The sequence below is a fragment of the Marmota monax genome, unplaced genomic scaffold (assembly GCF_021218885.2).
Source record: "Marmota monax isolate L192 unplaced genomic scaffold, Marmota_monax_Labrador192_F-V1.1 WCK01_AAM20220418_F8-fsc00276, whole genome shotgun sequence".
Taxonomy (NCBI): domain Eukaryota; kingdom Metazoa; phylum Chordata; class Mammalia; order Rodentia; family Sciuridae; genus Marmota; species Marmota monax.
The window spans coordinates 234,281-259,435 of record NW_026695204.1 but is presented as its reverse complement, the minus strand read 5'-3'; the positions used below and the strand labels follow the sequence as shown (position 1 = coordinate 259,435).

Sequence of the window (25,155 nt, the reverse complement as noted above, 5' to 3'; positions counted from 1 at the left end):
AAGAAACGAAAATAGGGAACCAAAAGTCTTACCATCATACAACTTTCCAAAATCACTGCCCTTGCTCCTTTGATGTCTGAAGTTTTTCAGTGTATTGTACATCTTTCACTCCACAATATTTGTTGAAACTTGTGGGTAAGCTTTCAATTCCACTTGGGCCCCATTTACAAATAGGGGTATTGAGGCCTAGAGAGAAACAACGAAACAACTTGCCCAGGGTAGTCAATGAATCAGTGGCCCTATGTGAATAATTCAATAGTAGCTCAATAAAGCAAGCTGGGTTCAAAGCTGCCCACAGCATAAAGCTGCTTCAATTCCTACAGATAATTAGGACGTTTGAGAAAGTGGAGCCAGGGAATCAGTTGGCAGGATTTCTGACAATAGCAATCAACTGAATACTGCCAGCAAACATGTGCCTGGGAAAGCTGTCCAAGCTCCAGTAAAGAGTGTAGTAACCCAACAGTGATATCAGTCCTGTGAGTCTATGTAAGGAACACAGTTAAGTCCTGCCCAAATTCTTGAACCACAAAGACACAGGATAATAAATGTTAATGCATAGAACTGTGCTAAGTTGATTCCTTTCAATATGGAAACACATTTTCAAAATTTTATAATGCCAGAGGTCTTATGAACATCCACATTTTGGTTTGTGAAATCTTAGTGATTTATCTATATGGATTTCCAAAAAGTATGCCATGTTCTCATTCCCAAGCATCTCTCCCATGGCCCCATCTCCTACCCTCTAAAAGTAGAAGCTGAGGAGAAAATCCCTGTAGTAATGAGCCTCTCATCAGCCAAACAACTACTACTGCCTAAGGCCCAGCAGCCTGAGGAAGAGAAGAGAGAGTGTGGAACAGAAGCAATTTCCAACACTAACCAGGGGAGAAGTACTGTATAAAAAGAGCAACAGGCATTTTACCATCAATTTCTCCAGCAGCCCTCTCCAAAGTTGTTTTGTTCTCAACATGAATGAAAGCTATAAGGTGAACGAACTGGTTAAGAAAGGTACTGCATTTCACTTAAGACAAACCAAAGCAATTGTTTCTCAAAAACAAATTTATTGACATTAAATAAGAGAAAGCAAATATACTGCATTCTGGTAGAAATTTGAGGTCACTCAGCATAAAACTTAGGGAAAAGTATACAAAAACTTTTATTGATTCTTGTCATTTATTGAAGTTCCCTTCATACTCATATAAATTTCCCTTCATCATCTCCCATGCCTGGGCCACAAAGCTACCTTATGATCATTACTTTGATTCTCCAGGTATTTCAGACTCAGAGAGGAGGATCTCTGGATGGGTGACACAAGAATTCCAAACCCTGGAAAAGTCTGTGACTTATTGTCAACTTTTAGACTGGTTTATAGTATGTAGAGTGGGAATAATACCTAAATTTCTTGAAACAGGAAGATCCAGTCTCTTACTAAGATAAGCAGAATGTCTCAAGAAAACAATCTACTTCTAATGTTGTAACTCTGAGATAGTTTCTAATATTGGAATATAGTATATAAAAATCCCATCTGTATATAAAAATAGAGATTAAATTAGTATTTAAAATAAGTTTTCTTTTAAAATATAAACAAACATAGTACAGTTTCCCTAATTGAATGCATTACTGTATATCATTGAATCTAAAACACTGGTTACAAAATACAACCATATTTTATATATGTTTATAGTAAAATAATGTGAATTAAATTTTGTCACATACCTGATTGGAAATGTTAAAAAGTACAGGGTAAAGATATGTCTTAGGATAAACAAAATGCAGCACTAAAAAAATGCATTTTTCAGAAAATTGTTCAATAACATATTAAGCACTGAGCATATGAATTCATAATCAGTAGCCACATACTTAAAGCTGTTTATTATTTTTGTTTTAATTCCAATTTGTAATGATGCATGGTTTGTTCTTCCAGAAATCTTGCACAAACTAAACCTATGAGTTTTTTAATTTGGATATTATCTCACTTTCATTTCAAGAATTACAAATCAGGACATGATATAAACCAGGCGTCAGTGTAGAGTTAGAAGGCTGAGAAACACCCTGAATTCAGGTCTCATGGGCCCTGTTCTGTGTTCTTTTTTTCAAAATCAAAAATCAAATGAGTCATTAGCATTCTTTGGTCTAACCATACAGATAAGATAAAACAATTAAATATCTGTTGATTCCAAAGATGATTTTAAAAGAAACTACTCTCCCCACTTCCCAGGAAGAAGATGGATGTCCGATAAATTACTCAGGAAATCCATTATATTCCTCTGTGGGTTTACTCGATTAGAACACTACCCAAGTTCTCAAACACAAATATTCTCCGAAAGGTGGAGACAATAAAGTTACCTAATCTCCCTAACAAGATCTTAGTCTACCATATCATACCATATCACTTGGTACTTTCTATAGGATTTTGGCTTTTAGAGAACATTTCAAAACTTTTCAGCATTTGCTAAAAATGGACCTAAAAACTGATCCCCAAAGCATGCTGAAAATCTGCTAATGCTCTCCTCTGACTGGCCTTGTTAGAAGTGGCGTTTATTCAAGGCAGTCAGTAAATAGTCCATTTTCTCATTTCTCCTGGTTTCTGGCAAGATACTTCAGAGGGGAATTGCTAGATTAACTGGAGAAGATTCAAACATCAATGCGTTGGAGAATGATTGGTTGAGACATGATCTCTGAGCGCCACTGAATTATCTCCAGATGTCTTTATGAAAGAATATCTTACTTTATCATTTATTTCAACCACTTCAAAATCCATTTCATTCCATTTTTCTGCATTCTCCCCTTCGTTCTCCTCCTCATAGTCATTTAGCTCAGAGTTGGAAAGCAAAGAGTTTTAGTCCTCACTCTTTCTGTTAGCTTTTCGCTGGCGATCCAGAGGCAAGGTGGCTAATTTATACAGCACAGGAAATATAACAGCAGTGAATATCGCTGACCCCAAACAGGTGTACAGAACTACGGGCAAATCTGGGTATTGTCCCTCAACAATTCCAATTACTGCAGGAATAGCCATTTCTCCCAGTGCTGCACCAATTACAAAAAAGGCTGCAGATTTCCCACTTATGGTCGTGTACTGCTCAATCCAGGAAACACCACTGGGAAACGTGGTTGCCATTGAAGCCCCATACACTGAAGTGGCAATCCAGAGACAGAGTGGACTTTTGTCAAATAACACCAGAAATAAAGATGAAGCCAGGCTGCCAATGTTGCTCAACACAATCATGGTGCCCGGCTGTAGACAGGCAGCAAAGAAGATCGCCAGGCCCCTGCAGGCTGCAAAGGTCCCCCAGAAGATGGAGTTCAACCCAGCTGCTTCACGTTCTTCCATGCCAGCATAGGTGGTGGCAAAGGAGAAAACGTAAGAGCCATATGTTACCTCTGCTCCAACATAAAAAAAGAAGAACAAGAAAAGGAGGCAGAGAAGGGTCTTGTGATATTCAGCTCTTCGCCATTCCTGAGCAGATGGTTTTGATTTTTCCTGCCTTGAGCTTTTCTTGAAAAACAGAGCAAACGGGAAGAGAGACACTATGAACATATAAGTGCCGACAAAAGCATAAGCCCAGAATAGATTCATGTCATCAGGCAATCCAAACAGAGGCGCTGAGTCAGCTTCAGATGACCCATTGGTGGCTGGAGGCTGAAAGGCAGGCTCTGTGTGGTTTTCAGCAGACACTGAGGTACCCACTGCTAATTTAGCCAGAATTGGAGCCAGAAAGGCACCCAAGGCAAAACTGAAGTGTAAGGCCTGCATGTGTGGGGCTCCTTTATCTCCCCAAATAGCCAAGATGAGGACGTTACCACCTGCCAATGAAAGATGAGGAAATGATTTACATTAAACACGATTACCCTGTTAAAAATATGGATCATTATTATTAGAATGAATATTTATTTTGTGGCATAACATTAAATGTTCTAAGTTATCAAATATTACACCTGAGTCAGTTCAGATTGAGGAACTCTAACCCACTACCACCAGAGAGCTATGTCTCATGACATCTCATCTGCATACTGGAATTTTACAACAGTTAAACTACTCCCTCCTAGAGCCAGTCACATTAGCAAAAACCTTTTTAAAAAGTAGTGCGTAGTGGCTGGCATATGGTTCAGTGGCAAAGCGCTTGCCTCCCACATGTGAGGCACTGGGTTCGATCTTCAGCACCACATAAAAGTAAATCAACAAAATAAAGATGCTGCATCCATGTACAACTAAAAAAATATTTTTAAAAATTAGTAGTGCTTAACCCCAAACTAAAGAGTAATACTTTTTACACCTAATATTTATTTGTAAGTATTTTAAATACATATTTACTATGCAAATTTTTACCATCAGATCCTGGCCATATTACTAAAGTGTACTGTATTTGCACTTGGTAGTCATTTGAGGAAAATACACACACACACACACACACTCATTCATGCACCTGAAACCCCAGGATTCTTCTGTGCTTCTTACAGGAAATAGAGCTCCTATCAGATAATTACCCTTTGAACTCCCACAAGGTGAAAGGCCTTATTTTTTTAATCAGATATTTCCAGATTAATACATATTGACACCATGTATTTTACAACCAAACCAAGGCTGAAGTATAAAACACTTTCATGATCTATCAAAGAATATAAGAATAGGTGAGAGAGGCATAAGGACTGGATATGGCACAAAATAAATATGTATGTTATTTAGCAGGTTTTCAAACCTAATGACATAGTAGCTGGGCAACAGAAGCATTTGAGAGAGGGGAGAAAAAGGAAAGGAAAGTAGTAGTACTCTACATGCATTTCTCTTTTGCTCAAAAACAGGTGTGTTTTTAAATTGGATAGCTGCTTCTGTGCTTGTGGAGCCAAATTAAGTTTTGACAGTTGTTTCAGCCTATTAAATCATCAATGATAAAATTCTTTCCCAAAATAAAGCCCACTCACCTGTACTATAATTAGCTACAGGAGGAGAGTCCTTCCCTCTTTGGATACTATAAATCAACAATCTCTCTTAAAACAAAATTGTTTATATTCCTTTAAGAGTTGGCTGCTCAAAAATTGGTGCCCTAACTGGCAAGAAGAGGAACTGCTAGACACGTGTTTCTGATGGGGTGAACCCATGATCCACTCAGTAAGTCCATGTCATTTCAAGAGCATTGCAACCAACAGGCTAATATCATATGCTATACTCCCTATTAGAAAGTCCCTACTCCCAGAGATGACACTGAAGGATTCACTTACTGATGCCCACAATGCTCCCTGAAGCACCATAGACAGACATCATGATGATCAGTAATACTGCTCTCTTATAAAAAGGAATAAGATAAAGACCAACTGCAGTAGTTAACAATGACAGCCCTGAGAAGAAAAATTTTAAAGTCAGCTATTAAAAACAGAATTTAGGCAGGCTCAAGGGTCAAGTCAATATCATAATGACTTAAAAATGCAAAATGAGGTGAGATTTAAATTTGGGAATTGTGTGTATGAATTGCAGCTTCTACAAGTGGTTATGTCATTTAAAACTTTAATAAAGCTTTATAAACTCTAAAATATAAATTACTATGACACAATTACAATTCAGGTATTGTTAATTGAGCCATAAATTATGATACAAAGAAAAATTTTATTGTAAAAGACTTGCCAAAATTGAATGTTATACATTTAAGAAATTAATGGTAAGGGGTGGGGTTGTGGCCCAGTGGTAGAGTGCTCGGCTAGCACACGTGAGGCCCTGGGTTTGATCCTCAGCACCACATAAAAATAAAGATACTGTGTCCACTTACAACTTTAAAATAAATATTTTTTAAAATGATGATAAGAAAAGAAACTAATGGTATGATTAGATGTGTGTTAACAATGTAAAATAGCAAAAATAAAATGCAATAAGTATAGCATCTTGTAGTAAAAACTTACTAACTAAACTAGTCTTGGGAATAGAGAGGGAAAAATATATATATATATATATACTTTCAACTCACATTGCAAATAAAGTGGATTCTTTTTTTATTCTTCAGCAACAAGTTATTTCCCTTGCTTCCAAAGGAGTTTTATTATATTAATCTAAATTTTCTTTAAATGTTCCAATATATTCAAAAGAGACTATGTTAAAAGCTTTCCCATTAATTTCCAGGGAGAATTAGAGCAGTCCAGGGTTATCGCTGACATGGGACAGCAGGGATAAAAATACAGCCTACCTCAGTTCACACATCATCCCCTTCACTTCAATCCAGAGTCCATAGAACCTGGGCAGATTCTAGGAGCTCATTCTAATCTCTGTGGCCATAGGAGATCTATCCTACAACCTTATGAGCAAAGCCTTTTGGACAACCAGTGGGTGATCCTACAGTGGTACCTAAATTACAATAAAGGTCTAGAAGGCCAAGCATTGCTAACACACACACCAGGGGGCTGATCTAAGTTTCCAGGGGGCCCAGCACAGACTCCCCCAAACTGCAAAGGTGAGAGCAGGACCATGGAAACTCAGCTTCCAACGAGAACACCCAAATAATATCCATTTCAGTTGTCAACCATTCTTCAGGCTACTATTTCCATATTTGAACCAAATTGTAAAACCATTTATAGTCACCAAGAAACACAAAGCAGTGTTTACTTACCCAAAAGTAAAAAATGATTCATACAGTCAAAAAGAACTCCACCAATCATAGAGCCAAACAAATATCCAGAGGCACGGCCCACAAAAATGAGAGAAAGACTGCTGATGTTTCTGTTTACATTCCTTGCCAAATCTTGAAAAGTGGGTCCCAGTATAGCAATACACATTCCCTAAAATTTAAAAAGATAAAAGTGTTTTATTTACAATCATTAAAATAATGTCTGAGTAGTAGCTTTTTCCAGTATAAAAAAGTGGAAGGGAAGATTACAATGTAATGCAGGGAATTACTAAGTCCCACAGTGAGGAAAATTGTACTATGAAAATACCATTATTATTAGTTATAAACTATGAGTTTTATTGTATTTGCAACTCTCGATGTTACAAAATTATTTTAGAATATTCAAGATGACAGGTTAGAGGAAGTCCGCATTCCTAGTGGCTCCATGGCTTGGGATCCAAGTGGTGGGAATACTGCTCCTCAGTGAAGTGAGTAAATGAAGGATCTCACTAAAATTCAATAGTCAGAGTGTCTTAGACTCTCTGATATTTGGGTACATTAAACAAAGAAGAAAGAGTACAGTGGAGCTGAACATTGGTGGCAGTGGCAACAGTAATGACAGCAGCTCTGGTTTACCAAAGAGGGAGGGAGAACACAGAGAGAAACACAGATTTGGTATGGGAAAACCTGGATAATGTCTTCAGGGAAATAATAACAGAAAAATTTCCAAACCTTGAGAATGTCATGGACATCCATATAGAGGATGTATTCAGAATCCCAAATAGATAAGATCAAGAAAGACCCTCTCCATGACACATTATAATTGAAATGCCTTACATACCAAGCAAAGAGAGAATTTTAAAAGCCTCAGGAGAAAAACATCAGGTCATATTTAAAGGCAAGTCATTCATAATCACTTCCAATTTCTCAGTACAACCTCTAAAAGCCAAAAGGGCTTAGAATGATGTGTTTCAAGTCCTGAAGGAAAACAATTGTCAACCATGACTGCTATTTCCAGCAAAGCTATATTTCAAAATCAAAAAGGAAATAAAAACCTTTCAAGATAGGCAGAAAATAAAAGAATTGATAGCTGCTAAACTGTCACTACAGAACTTAATAAAAGATATACTCCACATAGAAGAAATAATAACACAAAACCCAGAGCTCATAAATGAATCTCATATAAAGAGTAGCTAAGCAAATGAGAAACAGGGCCAAATTTAACATTATAAATAAATCAAAATGGCAGGCATTAATAAACATCTCTCTATAATAACACTGAATGCAAATGGTCTCAACTCTCCAATTAAAAGACATAGGCTGACAGTATGGATTAAAAACAACACCCAACTACATGTTGTTTGCATGAGATGTACTTCACAGTCAAAGACAATCACAGGCTAAATGTGAAAAAAGTGAATAGAGCTCCCAAAAAAGCAGGGGTAGCTACTCTTATATCTACAAGGCTGACTTCAAACCAAAATCAATCAGAAGAGACAAAGAAGGTAACTTCATACCAGTATTGGGAACAATCCAACAAGAAGACATGCCAATAATAAATATATCCCAAATATGGATGCAACTAATTTCATGAAAGAGACACTCCTCAAATTGCAGCCTAAGATACACCCCAGTAAGATATTATTGGGTAAACTCAAGATACTTCTCTCAAAATTACATAGGCCATATAGACATAAACTCAGTAAGGACTCTTTGACTGGGTACAGTGGTGCATACCTGTAATCCCAGCAGTTTGGGAGGCTGATGCAGGAGGATCACTGGTTCAAACTCAGCCTCAGCAACTTATCAAGGCCCTAAGGAACTCAGTGAGACCCTGTTTCTAAATGAAATTTTTAAAGGGGGGACTGGGGATGTGGTTCAGTGATTGAGCACCCCTGGATTCAATACCCAGTGCCAAAAAAAAAAAGACTCTTTGGACCTGAAAAATATTAAAATCAAATGGACTTAATGGACATCTTCAGAATATTTTATCCAACAACAAATGAACACACTTTTTTCTCAGCATCTCATGGAACATTCTCTAAAATAGACCATTTTAGGCCACAAAGCAACTCTTAGCCAATACCAAAAAAAAAATTGATATATTTCTTTACATCTTATTAGATTGTAATAGAATGAAATTAAAAAATCAGCATAACAAAATCCTACAAAAACTATATAAACACTGGAGATTGAACAATACTCTTTTTAAAAAATATATGTTTTAGTTGTAGTGAACACAATACCTTTATTTTATTTATTTCTTTTTATGTGGTGCTGAGATTGAACCCAGGGCCTCACACGTGCTGGGCAAGTGCTCTACCACTGAGCCACAACCCCATCCCTAAACATTACACTTTTCAATGATGAATGGGTGATAGAAGAAATCAGTAAAGGAATTAAAAAGTTCATAGACTCAAATGAGAATAGTGACACAACACTTGAGAACTTCTGAGCCACTATGAAGGCAGATCTAAGAAGAAAGTTTATAGTTATGAGTTCCTACATAAAAAAATCAGAAAGATCCCAAATAAACAACCTACTGATGCATCTCAATGCCCCTGAAAAGAAGAACAACCAATTCCAAAACCAGGAGAAGGAAGGAAAATTTAAGATCAGAGCTGAAATCAATAAAATTGAGAATAAAAACAATACAAAGGATCAATGATACAAAGAGTTGGTTCTTTGCAAAGATAAGTGTTTAACCAAACTAACCAAAAGAAAAAAACACAAATTAATAAAATTAGAGATGAAAAAGGCAAAATCACCACAGACATTACAGAAATCCAGCAGATCGTAGGGATTATTATGGATACATTTCTAGGCATAATCTGCCAAAACTGAGTCAAGAAGTTATATAAAACCTAAATGGATCAATATCTGTATTGAGGTAGAAGCCCAGGACTAGATGGATACTCAGCTGTATTCCACCAGACCTTTAGGGAACAACTAATGCCAATACTCCTTGAATGATTCCATGAAATAAAAAGGGATGGAACACTTCCAAATCAATTCTATGAAGCCAGCATCACCCTTTTACCAAAACCAGATAAGGAAATGTCAAGGAAGGAAAATTACAGACCAATACCCTGATGAACTTAGATGTATAAATACTTAGTAAGATATTCACAAGTTGTATTTAACAACATATTAAGAAGATTGTAAAAGTAGGTTTTATTCCAGAGATGTAAAGAAGGTTTAATACACACAAAACAATAAATGTAATACACACAAAACATAAATAGAATTAAGGACAAAATCACTTAGTCATCTCAATAGATGCAGAGAAGGCCTTTGACCAAACTCAGTGATAAAAACACTGAAGAAACTAGGGATAGAAGGAACTGATCTCAACATGATAAAGGTCATATGTGAGAAACCCAAAGCCAACCCTGTAGTAAGTAGGGAAAAACTGAAAACATTTTCTTTAAAATCTGGGATAAGGTAAGAGTGTCCACTCTCACCATTCCTATGTAATGTAGTACTAGAATTCTAGCCAGAGCTATTAAGCAAGAGAAAGAAATGAAAGGGATAAAAATTAAAAAGGAAGAAGCAAAAATGTCACCATTGGCAGATTATATGATCTTTACCTAGAAGATAAAAAAACTCCACCAGAAGACTTCTAGAGCTAATAGAAGCAGGTTAATACTTTAACAAACTACCAGGTTACAAAATCAACATACAACATGCATATATACCAATGATAAATCTGCGGAGAAAGAAATCAGAAGAACAATTCCATTCACAATAGCCTCAAAAAAAAAAAACACACACACACACACACACACACAAAAAAAAGAAAGAAAAACAAACAAACCTAAGAATAAACCAAGAAGGTGAAAGACTTCTACCATGAAAATCATAGGACATTGAAGAAAGAAATTTAAAAGGCCCCAGAAGATGCAAGACCTCTCATGTTCATGGATAAACAGAATTAAATGCCATACTACCAAAAGCAATTCACAGATTCAATGCAATCCCCATCAAAATACAAATGGCATTCTTTAAAGAATTAGAAAACACAGTCCTGAAATTCATTTGTAGGAATACAAGCAATATAGCCAAAATAGCCAAAGCAATTTCAAGCCAAAGAAACAATGCTGGAGGCATCACAATATCTGACATCAAATTATACTACAAAGCTATAGTAACAAAAACTATATGGTATTGGCATAAAAACAGACACATAGATGAATGGCACATAATAGAAGACACACCGAGAGAAAACTACACATCTATAGTAATCTGATCCTTGACAAAGGTGCTAAAAACATACACTGGAAAAAAGGCAGCCTTTTTAACAAATGGTGCTGGGAAAACTGGTTACTCAAATGCAGAAAAATAAGACTAGACTCTGCTCGCTCACCCTGCACAAAAATCAAGTCAAAAAGGATCAAAGACCTAGGAATTAGAATAGAAATTATGGAAGTCCTAGAAGAAAATGGAGGGTCAACACTCCAGCATAGAGGCACAGGCAACAACTTTCTCAGTAGGAACCCTAAAGCTCAGGAAAAAATGCCAAGAGTTAATAAAAAGGATGGCATCAAATTAAAAAGCTTTTGCACATCAAAGGAAACAATTTGGAATGGGAAGAGAGAACCTATAGAATGGGTTCTGATAAAGGATTAATATCTAGAATATATAAAGAACTCAAAAAACTTTACATCAAAAACCAAATAACCCAATTAATAAATGGGCAAATGAGTTAATAAGATACTTCTCAAAAGTAGAAACACAAATGGCCAATAAATACATAGAAAAACGTTCAACATCGTTAACAATTAAGGAAAAGCCAATCAAAACTATACTGGACTCAATCAATGACTGCCTACACCGTTACTGCCATTGCTTCTCTCTCTGATTCACTGCTGCCAGCCTGAGGTCGCTGGGAGGTCTTCTTTCTGGGCTTCCTCAGAAGCCACTGCCCCAGATGCAGCTGAAGCCAACACTGCTGCTGACCCCTGGAGATCGCCTGGTGATGCTGCCCCTACAGCTGCTGTTGCAGCTGCTGCTGGAGCCACTGCTACTGCCGACCCACTGCATGCTGCCAACACCACCACCACTACCTCTGCTACCACATCCCAGAGGACTGCTTTGGGGGAGACTCCAGGTTTGGTTGCATGTGGCTGCACCCATTTTGGTACACCAGCCAGAGCCTGGGGCCTGAATGTTAGCAGTTTTAGCACAACAAGAGCCTCTGTCTGGGGACACCAGCTGGGACCTGCAGGTTCAGTATGGGGGTGCCTGCAGGTTTGGAGGAGCCTGGGGTCTTCCTGCTGAGAGTACTGGTGGCCCTTGTCTTGTTGCTGTACCTCAGAATTGCTCCTTTGCCATGAACGTATCATACCCTGGTGGTCTCTCTGCAAGTAGGAGAAGCATTGAGATCTTGGGACTGCAGCTTGGCTGAGCCTGAGGTATCTGAAACCTAGACCGATGGGATAGAGACTGGGTTTGTGAGGGCTATCTGGGTTTGTTTATCCGGAGAGACATCAGAGACAGGGCTGAGAAACTGCTAAAAACTGACAGAGACAGTTCAACTTTACAGAAAGATTTATTTTATTTTATATTATTTTTTGATTTACTACTCTCTACCATATTTGAAACAGGATTTTTTTATGCATCAGTGTGTGGAGGACAATGATATATGAATGGAATTTTTCATTTTGGTTGTATTCTTATGTCTTTAATTTTTTCTCTTTGTTCATATTCTTCCTCTCTCGTCTATTTTCTTTTCAGCTTTTCTCCAATTAACAGCTAATCTCTGCTGGCTCCTCTTCCACTCTTCCTGTGAATTTTTACTCCTAGCATCTCTCTTCCTCCCTCATAAATATTGCATACTACGCTATCTCTCTTCTCTCATTCACCATTTGAAATTGTAAACTTTAACAAATATTCTGTTTATACTTTGATAGTTATTAAAATCATCATTTTGGTTTAATGCAAGAAAGCAGTAGATGCCTTAGTGAGAGCTTTTAGATTTAAGGCTATATATTGTGTACACTGGGTGCTGCTGATATTGGTTTCACCAGTAAAGGTGAAGTGCTGGAAACCTTCAGGGACACTATAGGTCTACAGGGTAGAATTTATCCTGCCTTAGATCCATACTTTTAGATGGGAAAACACACTAACAACATGAAAAAACAAGGGAATAAAGTGCCCCAAACAAACCAAGATGCTTCAACAACAGAAGCCACTGATAACACAGTAGAAGAAGTGTCCAAGGGCTGGGGTTGTGGCTCAGCGGTAGAGCGCTTGCCTAGCAAGTACGAGGCCCTGGGTTTGAACCTCAGCACCACATAAAAATAAATAAATAGAATAAAGGTATTATATCCAACTACAACTAAAAAAAATATTTTAAAAAAGAAATGTCCAAGAAGGAGTTCAGATTGTATATAGTTGAACTGATATGTGAAGTAAAGGATAGTATAAAGAGTGAAATCAAAGAAAAAATACAGGAGGTGAAAGACCACTTCAATAAAGAGTTAGAGATCATGGGGGAAAAAAAGCAAAAATGAAGGAATCAGTAAACTAAGTTATAAATTCAATAGAAAGCATCACCAACAGACTAGACCACTTAGAAGACAGAACCTCAGACAATGAAGACAAAAAATACAATCTTGAAAGTAGAGTTGAACATGCAGAGGAGATAGTAAGAAACCATGAACTGAACATCCAAGAATTATGGGATAACATGAAAAGACCAAATTTAAGAGTTATCAGAATAGATGAAGGAGCAGATATAAAAAACAAAAGGAATGCACAATCTTTTCAATGATATAATAGCAGAAAATTTCCCACACCTAAAGAATGGAATAGAAAATTGAATACAAGAGGCTTACAGGACCCCAAATGTAAAAAATTACAGCAGACCAAAACCAAGCAGACATATATAGAATATTTCATCCATCAACGAGCAAATATACTTTCTTCTCAGCAGCATATGGCTCCTTCTTTAAAATAGACCATATCTTATGCCACAAAGAAACCCTTAGTAAATACAAAAAAAAAAAAAAAACAGAGATAATACCCTGCATTCTATCAAACCACAACAGAATAAAATTAGAAATCAATGATAAAATAAAAAATAAAAGCTGCTGTAACAAATGGAGATTAAATAATACACAAATGAATGATTAATGGACAGTAGAAGAAATCAAGGATGAAATAAAAAAATTCTTAGAGGTAAATGAGAAAACTTATACAACATATCAAAATCTCTAGAACATTATGAAGGCAGTACTAAGAGGAAAGTTTATTGCATTGAATGCATTCATTAAAAGAATAAAAAGTCAACAAATAAATGACCTAATACTACATCTCAAAGCCCTAGAAAAAGAAGAACAAAGCAACACCAAAAGCAGTAGAAGACAGGAAATAATTAAATCAGAGCTGAAATCAGTAAAATCAAAACAAAAGAAACAATTGAAAAAATCGACAAAACAAAAGTTGGTTCTTTGAAAAAATAAATAAAATAGATAGACCCCTGCCCATGATAATGAAGATAAAAAGAGAGAAAACTCAAATAACTAAAATACAAGATAAAGAAGGAACTATCACAACAGACACGTCTGAAATACAGAGGATAATTAGAAACTATTTTGAAAATTTATACTCTAATAAAATAGAAAACATCGAAGACATCAATAAATTTCTAGAGACATATGACCTATCCAAACTGAATGAAGAGGCCATACATGATTTAAACAGATCAATTTCAAATAATAAAATAGAAAATGCCATCAACAACCTACCAACCAAGAAAAGCCCAGGACCAGATGGATTCTCATCCGAGTTTTATAAGACTTTCAAAGAAGACTTAACACTAATACTCCTCAAAGTATTCCATGAAATAGAATAGGAGGGAACCCTTCCAAACTCATCCCATGAGGTTAATATCACCCTGATACCAAAACCAGACAAAAACACATCAAGGAAAGAAAACTTTAGACCAATATCTCTGATGAACATAGATGCAAAAATTCTCAATAAAATTCTGGCAAATTGCATACAAAAACATATTAAAAAGATAATGCACCCCAATCAAGTGAGATTCAATTCATACCAGGGATGCAGGGTTGGTTCAACATATGGAAATCAATAAATGTAGTTCATCATATTAATAGACTTAAAAACAAGAATCATATGATCATCTCAATAGATGCAAAAAAAGCATTTGACAAAATATAGCACAACTTCATGTTCAAAACACTAGAAAAACTAGGAATAGTAGGAACATACTTCAACATTGTAAAAATATATATGCTAAACTCAAAGCCAGCATAATTCTATATGGAGAAAAATTAAAAGCATTCTCACTAAAAACTGGAACAAGATAAGGATGTCCTCTTTTATCACTTCTATTCAACATTATCCTTGAAACTCTAGCCAGAGCAATTAGACAAAAGAAAGAAATTAAAGGGATACAAATAGGTAAAGAAGAACTCAAACTATCACTATTTGCTGATGACATGATCCTATACCTAGAAGATCCAAAAAATTCCACCAGAAAACTTTTAGATCTAATAAATGAATTCAGCAAAGTAGCAGGATATAAAATCAACACCCATAAATCAACTGCATTCCTATACATCAGTGATAAATCCACTGAAAGAGAAATTAGGAAAACTATTCCATTCACAATAGCCTCAAAAAAAAAAAAAAAACTGGGAATCAATCTAACAAGAGGTAAAAGACCTCTATAATGAAAATTACAAAACACTAAAGAAAGAAATTGAAGAAAACCTCAGAAGATGGAAAGATCTTCCATGCTCCTGGATAGGCAGAATTAATATTGTCAAAATGGCATACTACCAAAAGTGTTATACAATTCCTATTAAAATCCCAATGACATTCTTCATAGAAATAGAAAAAGCAATCATGAAATTTATTTGGAAAAATAAGAGACCCAGAATAGTTAAAGCAATCCTTAGCAAGAAAAGGAAACAGGAGGCATCAAAATACTAGACCTTAAACTATACTATAGAGCTATAGTAACAAAAATGGCATGGTATTGGCACCAAAATAGACTTATAGACCAATGATACAGAATAGAGGACACAGAGACAAACCCGTATAAATACAGTTATCTCATACTAGACAAGGGTGCCAAAACCATTCACTGGAGAAAAGTTAGCCTATTCAACAAATGGTGCTGGCAAAACTGGAAATCCGTATGTAACAAAATGAAATTAAACTTCTGTCTCTCACCCTGCACAAAAATCAACTCAAAGTGGACCAAAGACTTAGGCACTAGAACAGAGACTCTGCAACTAATAGAAGAAAAAATAGGCCCAAATCTTCACCACATCAGCCTAGGATCTGACTTCCTTAACAAGACTCCTAAAGCACAAGAAGTAAAATCAAGAATCAATAAATGGGATGAATTCAAATTAAAAAGCGTCTTCTCAGCAAAGGAAACAATTAATGTGAGAAGAGAGCCTACAGATTGGGAGAAAATCTTTACCACATGTACTTTTATAAAGCATTAATCTCTAGGATATATGAAGAACTCAAAAATCTTAACCCCCCCAAAACAAATAATCCAATCAATAAATGGGCTTAAGAACTGAACAGACATTTCACAGAAGAAGAAATGCAATTGATCAACAAATATATGAAAAAGTGTTCAACATCTCTTGCAATTAGAGAAATGCAAATAAAAATAAGATTTCATCTCACTCCTGTCAAAATGGCAGTCATCAAGAATACAGGCAGCAATAAATGTTGGCGAGGATGTGGTGAAAAAGGTGCACTCATATATTGCTGATGGGACTGCAAATTGGTGCCACCACTATGGAGCAGTATGGTGATTCCTCAGAAAATTGGGAATGGAATCACCATTTGACCCAGCTTTCCCACTCCTTGGTTTATACCCAAAGGATTTAAAATCAGCATACGGTAGAGATGTAGCCACATCAATGTTATGGCGGCTCAATTCACAATAGCTAGACTATGGAACCAACTTAAGTGTCCCTCAATAGATGAATGGATAAAGAAAATGTGGTATATATACTCAATGGAATATTACTCAGCTTACATATGGAGTATTACTCAGCTTATTACATAAGCTTCTTTAAAGAAGAGTGAAATTATGGCATTTGCTGGTAAATGGTTGGAGTTAGAGAATATCATGCTAAGTGAAATAAGCCAATTCCACAAAACCAAAGGCCAAATGTTTTCTCTAGTGTGTGGATGCTAATTCACAATAAGACAGGGGGCACTAGGGAAGAATAGCGTTACCTTAGATTAGGTAGAGGGAAGTAATGGGAGGGGAGGGGGGGAGATGTGGGGATAAGGAAGATAGTAGAATGAAACAGATAGCATTACTGTATGTATATATGTGACTACATGACCAATATGATTCTGCCACATGTACTCTCAGAAAAATGAGAAATTATATCCCATCTACGTATGATATATTAGTGCATAAATTCATTGTACCTTCATGTATAACTAATTAAAACAAATAAAAAAATTTTTAAAAACTACACTGGGATTTCATCTCACACTAGTCAGAATGTCAGTCATGAAGAATGCAAACAATAATAAATGCTGGAGAGAATGTGGAGGAAAAGGAACACTTTAACAACATTGGTGAGAATGTAAATTAGTACAACCACCATGGAGAATCAGTATGGAGGTGCCTCAAAAGACTAGGCATGGAACCACCATGTGACCTAGTGATACCATTCCACAGTATTCATGTTAAGGAATTAAAGTCATCATACTACAGTGATACATGCATTCTTATGTTTATAGCAGCACGATTCACAATAGCCAAACTAAAAAACCAGCCTAGGCCATCAACAGATGAATGGATAAAGAAAATGCAATACACATACCCAATGGAGTTTTATTCAGCCATAAAGAAAAATGAAATTATGTCATTGAAGGAAAATTAATAGAACTAGAGACCATTTTGTTAAGCAAAATAAGTCAAACGCAGAAGATTAACTAACATGTTTTCTCTCATATGTGGAAGTTCAAGAGGGGAAAAAAAGGAAGTTGTGGGGGATCTCTTGAAAATTAAAGGGAGATCAGTTAGTAGAGGAAAGGGACCAAGGGATGAAAGTCAGGGAAGGAGGATAATAATATTGACCAAATTATATTGTTATATTTTGTGCATGTACAAATAAGTAACAACAAATCCTATAATTATATATAATTATAATGCACCAATAAAAATTATTTTAATTTTTCTGACTTTTCATTGTAATTTTGTTTAGTTTTTGACTACCTTAAAAGAGTATTCTTGATGACTTGTTAATAAGCTTTAACAAAACTATTCCTCACAGTACTTTAGTATATTTTGAAATATACTACATACACAGATAACATTGGACTATAGATGTTAAAATTTTAAGTTATCCAGACATCAAAATATTATTCTGTGTTTATGTTAAAACAGCAATATTTCTGGGCTGGGGATGTGGCTCAAGCAGTAGCGCGCTCGCCTGGCATGCGTGCAGCCCGGGTTCGATCCTCAGCACCACATACAAACGAAGATGTTGTGTCCTCTGAAAACTAGAAAATAAATATTGAAAAATTCTCTCTCTCTCTTTCCCTCTCTTTCTCTCTAACTCTCTCTTTAAAAAAAAACAGCAATATTTCTGATAGGGTCTTTCCTCAGAACTATACATATACAATATGCATGAGATAAACAATTTGAATATTTCCAAATATACATTTCTCTTCAAAGAAAACCCAAAGCCACCAGGAAAGAGTATAATGTGTAAGGCTATCTTAGCAAATATCACAAACATATAGAATGACTTTAAAAAAATGTTACTTGGGCAATGTGTTAACAAAGAACTAAGGGTTACTCTTCACTCCATAGGAAATTTGTCATAAACTTCAAGAAAAAAAAATGTTTTCCTTCATCTACATTTCAAGAAGAATTGATTCTAAGTACATTGTTCTGTTTTAAATGCAGGGTGTATCTGTTGCCCAACAGAAGCTATCCAGGTTAAGAACCAGGGTGTTCCCAGGCCCACAGCAAGGGTCAGATTGAAGGAAAGAAGTCAGAATACTGGCTGTCATCATATCACTTCTATTCTTCAAAGGATCTGGCACATAGTGGAGCCTCACCAAGCATCTGTAGTGATTTCTTTCTTATTTCCTCCCACATCAAAAAATTCTAAGAAACAACTGTGGTTCAGTTTCTCCGAAAACCTAAGTGGTCAGAAGTAACTGGCCTCAACGGACTCAACCACTTAACACCCCAGAATGGGAATTTATCAAGTTTGGCAAAAGCACTTCTAGCCTTGCACATTGTTGAAGAAAAACATTTAAGGATCTGAAAGACTGATGTCAATAGGATTGTGAGCAGAATAAGAGATGTTCCTAGTTAGCCAAGCAAGGTAGTACAGGCCTATAATTCCAGTAACTAAGAGGCAGAGGCAGGAGGATCACAAGTTGGAGGCCAGCCGGAGTAATTTAGGTAAGACCCTGTCTCAAAAAAAAAAAAAAAAAAAAAAAGGCTGGGGAAGTAGCTCATTGGTAGAGTGCTCCTAGGTTCAATCCCCAGTAAACACACACACACACACACACACTCACACACACACCAGAGAGAGAGAGGAGGTGGGAGAGGGAGGGAGGGAGGGAGGGAGGAGGAGGAGGAGGAGGAGGAGGAGGAGGAGGAGGAGAGAGAGAGAGAGAGAGGGAGGGAGGGAGAGAGAGGGAGAGAGAGAGAGAGATGTTCCTAGGTTCTTGGCTTTACCACTTACCAGCTGTTGGATAAGGGAAAAGTCACTTTCCTCTTAAACTATTTACCTACCTACAAAATTAAGAGGTTGGTTGAATCTGAGCAGGACACCTAAAGAGGCTATCCCAGAAAAAGCAGTGTTTCTGTGTAGTAATTTTGGGCTTGAACAGGTGGATGCGGAGGGCAGCTGCTAAAGACCTGGGCGACCTCTCTAGTATCTGTCTACCTCATCGAGGAGACATAGGTTGGAAGAGGAGACTACAATTGGAAAACACATTAAGAAAATAAATTTCGCACTTGACAATAACTCTGCACAATTCGAATTGTGCCCATTTCCCAGTTGGCCGAACTGATACCCAGGCTGATTAAAAAGCGCCCAAGGTCACACAGTGCGCAGGTGGCAAAGCCCCAACTGCAACTGCGCCACTTGTTCTGCAGGGCGCCTGCTGGCCAAGACCTGGAAGGGTCGCCGCCCCAGCTCTCACCAGCCCCAGGAAGGCCGCATACAGGATCGCGGTGGTGAACCAGCGCAGCACGCTCGCCGCCCGGCCGCTGGGCAGGGAGACCGGCACCGTCTCCAGTTCATCCTTAGCCGGGACGTCGGCCTGGAGGAGCCCCTGCCCCGCAGCCGCGGCCCCGGCACCACGCAACTCCAGTTCCAGCTCCAGCTTGGCGGCTCTGAAATGGTCTTGCTGAGATTGCTTTTCATCTGAGCTTCAGGTGTTCCAAGGTGAGCCACGGTCCTGTCCCTTGCGTCACGACGGTTTGCAAAGTCGCCACCTCCCCTAGGCCCGCCCCAAAGCAAGTCGGACTTTGGGATGCGCAGGTGTGGCGCGCAGCTGGCGCTCACCCTCTGGATCACACTTTAGGTGAAACCTCTGAGGCCACGGGACCCTCGCCAGCGGCGGAGCCAACAGAAGCTGCAGCCTCGGAACAATAAATTCCAGGGGTGAGAGGCCACCAAACCTTCAAGAGGAAATATGAGCCAAGGGCTGCACGGTGGAACCTTGTGTGGGCTTTCCCTGTCCGGGAGCTGAGGGAATGGGAGGATCTTGCCTTGCAGACTTTCCAAAATCCCTGCTCCTCCTCCTTTCGAGATATGAGGTTTCTAGGTCCATCCCAGAAAAGTATCTTTTACTCCATAAATTCTTGTTGAAACTCCTGTGTAAGCGTTCACATTGTGCTCAGTTAATTTAAAACTTTAATACTTACAATAACACTCTGAAATCCACCATAGCCCCCAAAGTACAGACTGGAGGACTAAGACAGAAGGAATAAGTAACTGTGTGCTCGTGGTCAGTCGAATCAGTGGCAACTGGTGACGGGTGACCGAAAGGAGGTCAGGAAAGAAATAAGCTCTACAGCTGCGGTCCCAATCCCACATCTGCTCAATTCCTGCAGTTTAATTCCGTTGTTGTAAAGAAATGAAGAAGGACAGTGGTTTAGGCGATTGCTGAGTAAAGTTCTGCCTGATGAGAAAGAAAGAAGTTTATCCGATACCAGTTTTAGTTTCTGTTTTCTTTTGCTTTTTAGCCTACCAGAGCACATCTCAAAATGTGATGTAAATGTTTATCTTTATCCTCCCTCTGAAATGTTTTTTCACCTGATGTCTATTTCCCTCCCTCCCTCCCTCTCTCTCCCTCCCTCTTTCTCCCTCCCTCCTTCCCTTTTTCTCTCCCTCCCTCCCTCTTTCTCTCTCCCTAATTCTCTCCCTCTCCCTTCCTCCCTCCCTCCCTCTCCCTCCCTCTCTCTCCCTCTCCCTCCCTCTTTCCCTCTCCCTCCCTCTCTCTCCCTCTTCCCCCCTCTTTCCCTCTCCCTCCCTCTCTCTCCTCCCTCTCTCCCTCCCTCCCTCTCTTCCTCTCCCTCCCTCTCTCCCTCCCGCTTTCCCTCTCCCTCCCTCCCTCTCTCCCTCCCTCCCTCTCTTCCTCTCCCTCCCTCTCTCCCTCCCGCTTTCCCTCTCCCTCCCTTCCTCTCTCTCTCCCTCCCTCTCTTTCCCTCTCCCTCCCTCCCCCTCCCTCTCTCCCTCCTTCTCTCTCCCTCTCTCTCTCTCCTTCCCTTTTTCCCTCTCCCTCCCTCCCTCTCTCTCTCCCTTCCTCCCTCCCTTTCCCTCTCCCTCCCTCCCTCCCTCTCTCCCTCTCTCACTCACTGTGGCTCCTAATAGGAACCTCAGCCTCATCATTCTTTGCAATTCAGCTTCCCAACTTCATCCTTTCCGTCATTAAATGCTTCTGTTTAATCTAAGAAATGGCTCTTCAATCTCATTCCAACTCCCCATTCCTGCTACCTTAGTTCTTTTTCTCCTCATTTCTTGCTTAAGCTAGTACAAAAGCTTTCTGATTGATTCCAAAGTCTAAATCTTGAAAATTTTAGTGGGGTCCTCTGGGACACAAATATAATGATAGAAAACAAAACTTCAGAAATTAAGTCAGTCAATCAGAAGAGAGGTAGTGCTTTGAGATCTATCTTCTGTTTAGTTGAAACCATACACGTAGGTAGGATTCCAGCTACAGTTGAAGGAAAACAATATGAGCAAAAGGCTATGGGACCATGGGGGAGGGAGGAACTAATTCCACTTGAGGAGTTGTAGAATGTGTCACAGAGAAAATGACATCTCATCTAGATATTTGAAGAATAAGTAGAATTTGCTATGGGAAAAGTGGTGTCAAATAAAAGAAATGTAGTGCAAATGTACAGAGAAATTTAAGGTAATGGAGTGTTTATAAGGCAGGTTCTGCTAAATTCTATGTGCACATAGAAGAGACACAGTTCTTACTGTCATACAGGTCATAGATTACTAGGGTGATCTAGTATTAAACAAACCATGACATGAAAGTTATGGTGTTTAAATAATTGAGCTAGTAATATGAAGAAAATAGAGGATGCAACATAATCTATTTTAGTTTTGGATGTTTGAAATGGTATTTTTGAGAAAAGTTTGGAGTGGTAAAAACAAAAGCTATAGAAAAGAGAGAACAGAATCTGGGCATGGTGTCACACACATGTTGCTAAGAGCCAAGTATATGATGCATGGCATTTTTGGTCGAAAGGTGACGCCAGCTAGCCATTGAGATGATATGATTATGTTAAGATTTGCATTCATATGGATATTGGACTCCTGCTGTTCACCTAGGCCGGCTAAGGGACTCCTGGAGAGTTCCCATTGGTTGGGGAAGTACAGTAGGAGGGAGTTCTGGGGGAGGAGCTCTCTCTGCGGTGCGGGAGGAGGCCCCGTGGGTGGAAAAAATCTCTGCCCGGATGCTACCGGACATTGGCGGCAGTTTCAAAAAATAAACTTTGTTCCTGCTTGAGTGGCTCCTGATTTTGTGCCCAGCCAGACTGCGGCAACATGTAATCTCAGCTACTGGGTAGCCTGAGGCCGGAGGATCTCAAATCAAACTCTCAGTGGTAGAGATGTTCCTGGGTTCAATCCCTAGCACCCAAAAGAGAGGAAGAGAGAAAGAATAGAAAGTGATGTGGGAGACAAAGGTTAGGTGAACATTGTAAAACTGTACAAAGGAGTTTGGACTGGAGTAATTCACTTAGGTTGACACAATGAGATCTAATATAAGCCAAAGTAATTTTTTTCAGAATATCAAGCTTCACAATATTTAATCTTTATCTACTAAGACAACTCATGCTACTATCCTTCATAAACCCGGCCCACTTCTGTAGCATTTATTCCATGTGGCCACTACCACGCACCTGGCCATCTCTAGAGGAATCGGAGATCCTGCCTTGATGCTTCCTTCTTTCTAGATAAATTGACTTAATTAAGATCTATTTACTCATTTAAATTTAACTAGCTTTTATTTTGGATTCTAGAATTGGACAACATTCTATCAGATAGAATGGGTATTTGGATGAACTGAGCAGAGGTGCTTGTCTTTATATGCAGAAATATGCTGAAAAAAGAAGCAGGAACAAGAGTGGTTGGGTCCTTTAAAAATTATTTTTCTGAGAAGGTTAGGAGAGAGATTTTCTTATCATACCTGCTCAGGCATATGGAGCCCCTTCTGATTGGCTACTGTGTTCTGATTGGTTGTTGCCCTCAGACTCTGAAATCACGAGGTCAGAGATCATGTCTCATTTGCTCCCCAACATTTGCCAGCGTGAACAGTAATCTGGGCATGTGGAGGGCAATCAAAGTACTGATATATCAATTAAAGGAATTAAAGGATTAACAATTAAAATTGAAAGTCCCTCCAGGTCTAGCACCCAGAGTTGTTACTAGAGCTTGAGCAATTGTGTAGACAGATGGGGTTTGAAGCCAGATAACAATGGACCAACTGTAAAAGAGGGGGTGAGGGCTGGGGATGTGGCTCAAGCGTAGCACACTCGCTTGGCATGCGCAGGGCACTGGGTTTGATCCTCAGCACCACATAAAAAATAATAATAATAAAAAAAGATGTTTTGTCCACCGAAAACTAAAAAATAAATATTAAAAAAATTCTCTCTCTCTCTCTAAAAAAAAAAAAAAAAAAAAACAAAAAGACGGGGTGAATTACCCACCTTAGTTAGGAGGTTGGTTTACGTATGGCGGCTTTCTATAAAGAATTAGGATAGGGCTGAGGATGTGGCTCAAGCGGTAGCGCACTCGCCTGGCATGCATGCGGCCCGGGTTCAATCCTCAGCACCACATGCAAACAAAGATTGTGTCTGCTGAAAACTAAAAAATAAATATTAAAAATTCTCTCTCTCTCTTTAAAAAAAAAAGAATTAGGATAGCTTAAGTGAAAAGCTCATGGGCCTCTTTTGAATTGGAGTTCAATTTCCATTGAATGTAGGACTCTGGAGATCAAGGCATCTAAACCTGTATCTTCTCTATAAAATAAGAATAAAGCCCCCTGCCTCATTGGTGCTTGGGGTTTAAAGAGATGATGAAAGATACCTAGATGGTGTTACAAGTGTGTGCAGAGTTAATATTATCATGAAGCTGATTCCAGCTAACACATTATTTCAACACTCCTTCCTCTTACCCCAAACTATAGTTCTTTTTTCAGTCCCCAATGATAACTGAAACTACCATGGGTAAGTCAAAAAATTGGTTCACAGGAAACTAGGGATGATGCCCTAGAGATAATATCCAAATAAAAACAGGTTTGTTTTTTTTTTAATTAACTACTGTTATAATGAGAAAATAGAAAGACACCATCCCCGCATCATTATTCTTTCCAGAGGGAGGTAGTAGAGGGACCCCAGCCAGAACTTAAGTCTATGCTTGTGACAATAGCTACAGTACCAAGTTTTGGCCCCACGAAGCCTCTGGCAGTGAGTGGTAAGGTCAGAACTTGACCACTAGGTCCACCCCCATGTCCAATCAAATAATTCATGAAAACTACTTTAAGTAGGAGTGTGATGATAAACCGAACCCACTTTCTCATGCAAAGCCTGGGGACCCTTGTATAACACACACTTCATTATACTTAAGAGTGTGAAATCCTCCTCTCTCCTGCCCAGTGCCAAGGCTTTCTAGGAGGAGCCAGAAAAGGCCAAGCTTTGCCCAGAGGCCCTGGCAGGAGGCAAAGAGGGTCCACCCTGCCCTGAGCAGAGTACACAGCTGTAAACTCAGGTCACTTAAAGCAGAGATGGTGGCACTCAAGGACACTTGAAGTATCACTTCCTGTAACTGCTTATGTAAGACAAGAAAAGTGTGGCCATTGGTTTTCTCTCTGCTTCAGCTTTCCCACTTTAAAAAACATTTTATTTTCCAAAACTCATAAAGAAAGAAGAGGGCAGAGGATATGGTTGTATTCTGAATCATGCTCAAGGTGAGAAGCACTGAACTACTTCATCACTATTCTTATTTTAAGAATCCTGGCAGCAGGCTTTCAGCTGCTGGACCTTCTAGTGAAGGGAAGAAAGAGGAAG

General features: G+C 38.5%; 1 protein-coding gene and 1 long non-coding RNA gene across 3 annotated transcripts; one reads left to right on the top strand and one right to left on the bottom strand.

Moving 5' to 3' along the window:
- Positions 1 to 1,041: 1,041 nt before the first annotated feature.
- LOC124083334 (sodium-dependent glucose transporter 1) lies at positions 1,042 to 19,902 on the bottom strand. Of its 2 annotated transcripts, XM_046429935.2 has the most exons (4): positions 19,773 to 19,902; positions 6,588 to 6,756; positions 5,215 to 5,331; positions 1,042 to 3,801 (listed from the first exon to the last, which is right to left on the bottom strand). In XM_046429935.2, the coding sequence occupies exons 2-4, from the start codon at positions 6,751 to 6,753 to the stop codon at positions 2,837 to 2,839; spliced, it is 1,248 nt and encodes a 415-aa protein (XP_046285891.1). In that variant the 5' UTR covers positions 6,754 to 6,756; positions 19,773 to 19,902; the 3' UTR covers positions 1,042 to 2,836. The 2 variants fall into 2 exon arrangements, with proteins under 2 accessions (XP_046285891.1, XP_046285892.1); XM_046429936.2 differs by lacking the exon at positions 5,215 to 5,331 and having other exon boundaries at positions 1,043 to 3,801.
- LOC131423635 (uncharacterized) lies at positions 19,890 to 22,595 on the top strand. The gene is made up of 2 exons (XR_009225455.1): positions 19,890 to 20,017; positions 20,157 to 22,595. It is a non-coding gene; the product is annotated as an uncharacterized LOC131423635 (long non-coding RNA).
- The last annotated feature ends 2,560 nt before the right edge of the window (positions 22,596 to 25,155 follow it).

Coding starts and splice junctions, on each gene's coding strand:
- LOC124083334 (XM_046429935.2), bottom strand. CDS start 6,753: ATGTGTATTGCTATACTGGGACCCACTTTTCAAGATTTGGCAAGGAAT. Junction 5,332..6,587: donor GAATCATTTTTTACTTTTGG/GTAAGTAAACAC, acceptor TTTTCTTCTCAG/GGCTGTCATTGTTAACTACT. Junction 3,802..5,214: donor AGGGAGCATTGTGGGCATCA/GTAAGTGAATCC, acceptor TTTCATTGGCAG/GTGGTAACGTCCTCATCTTG.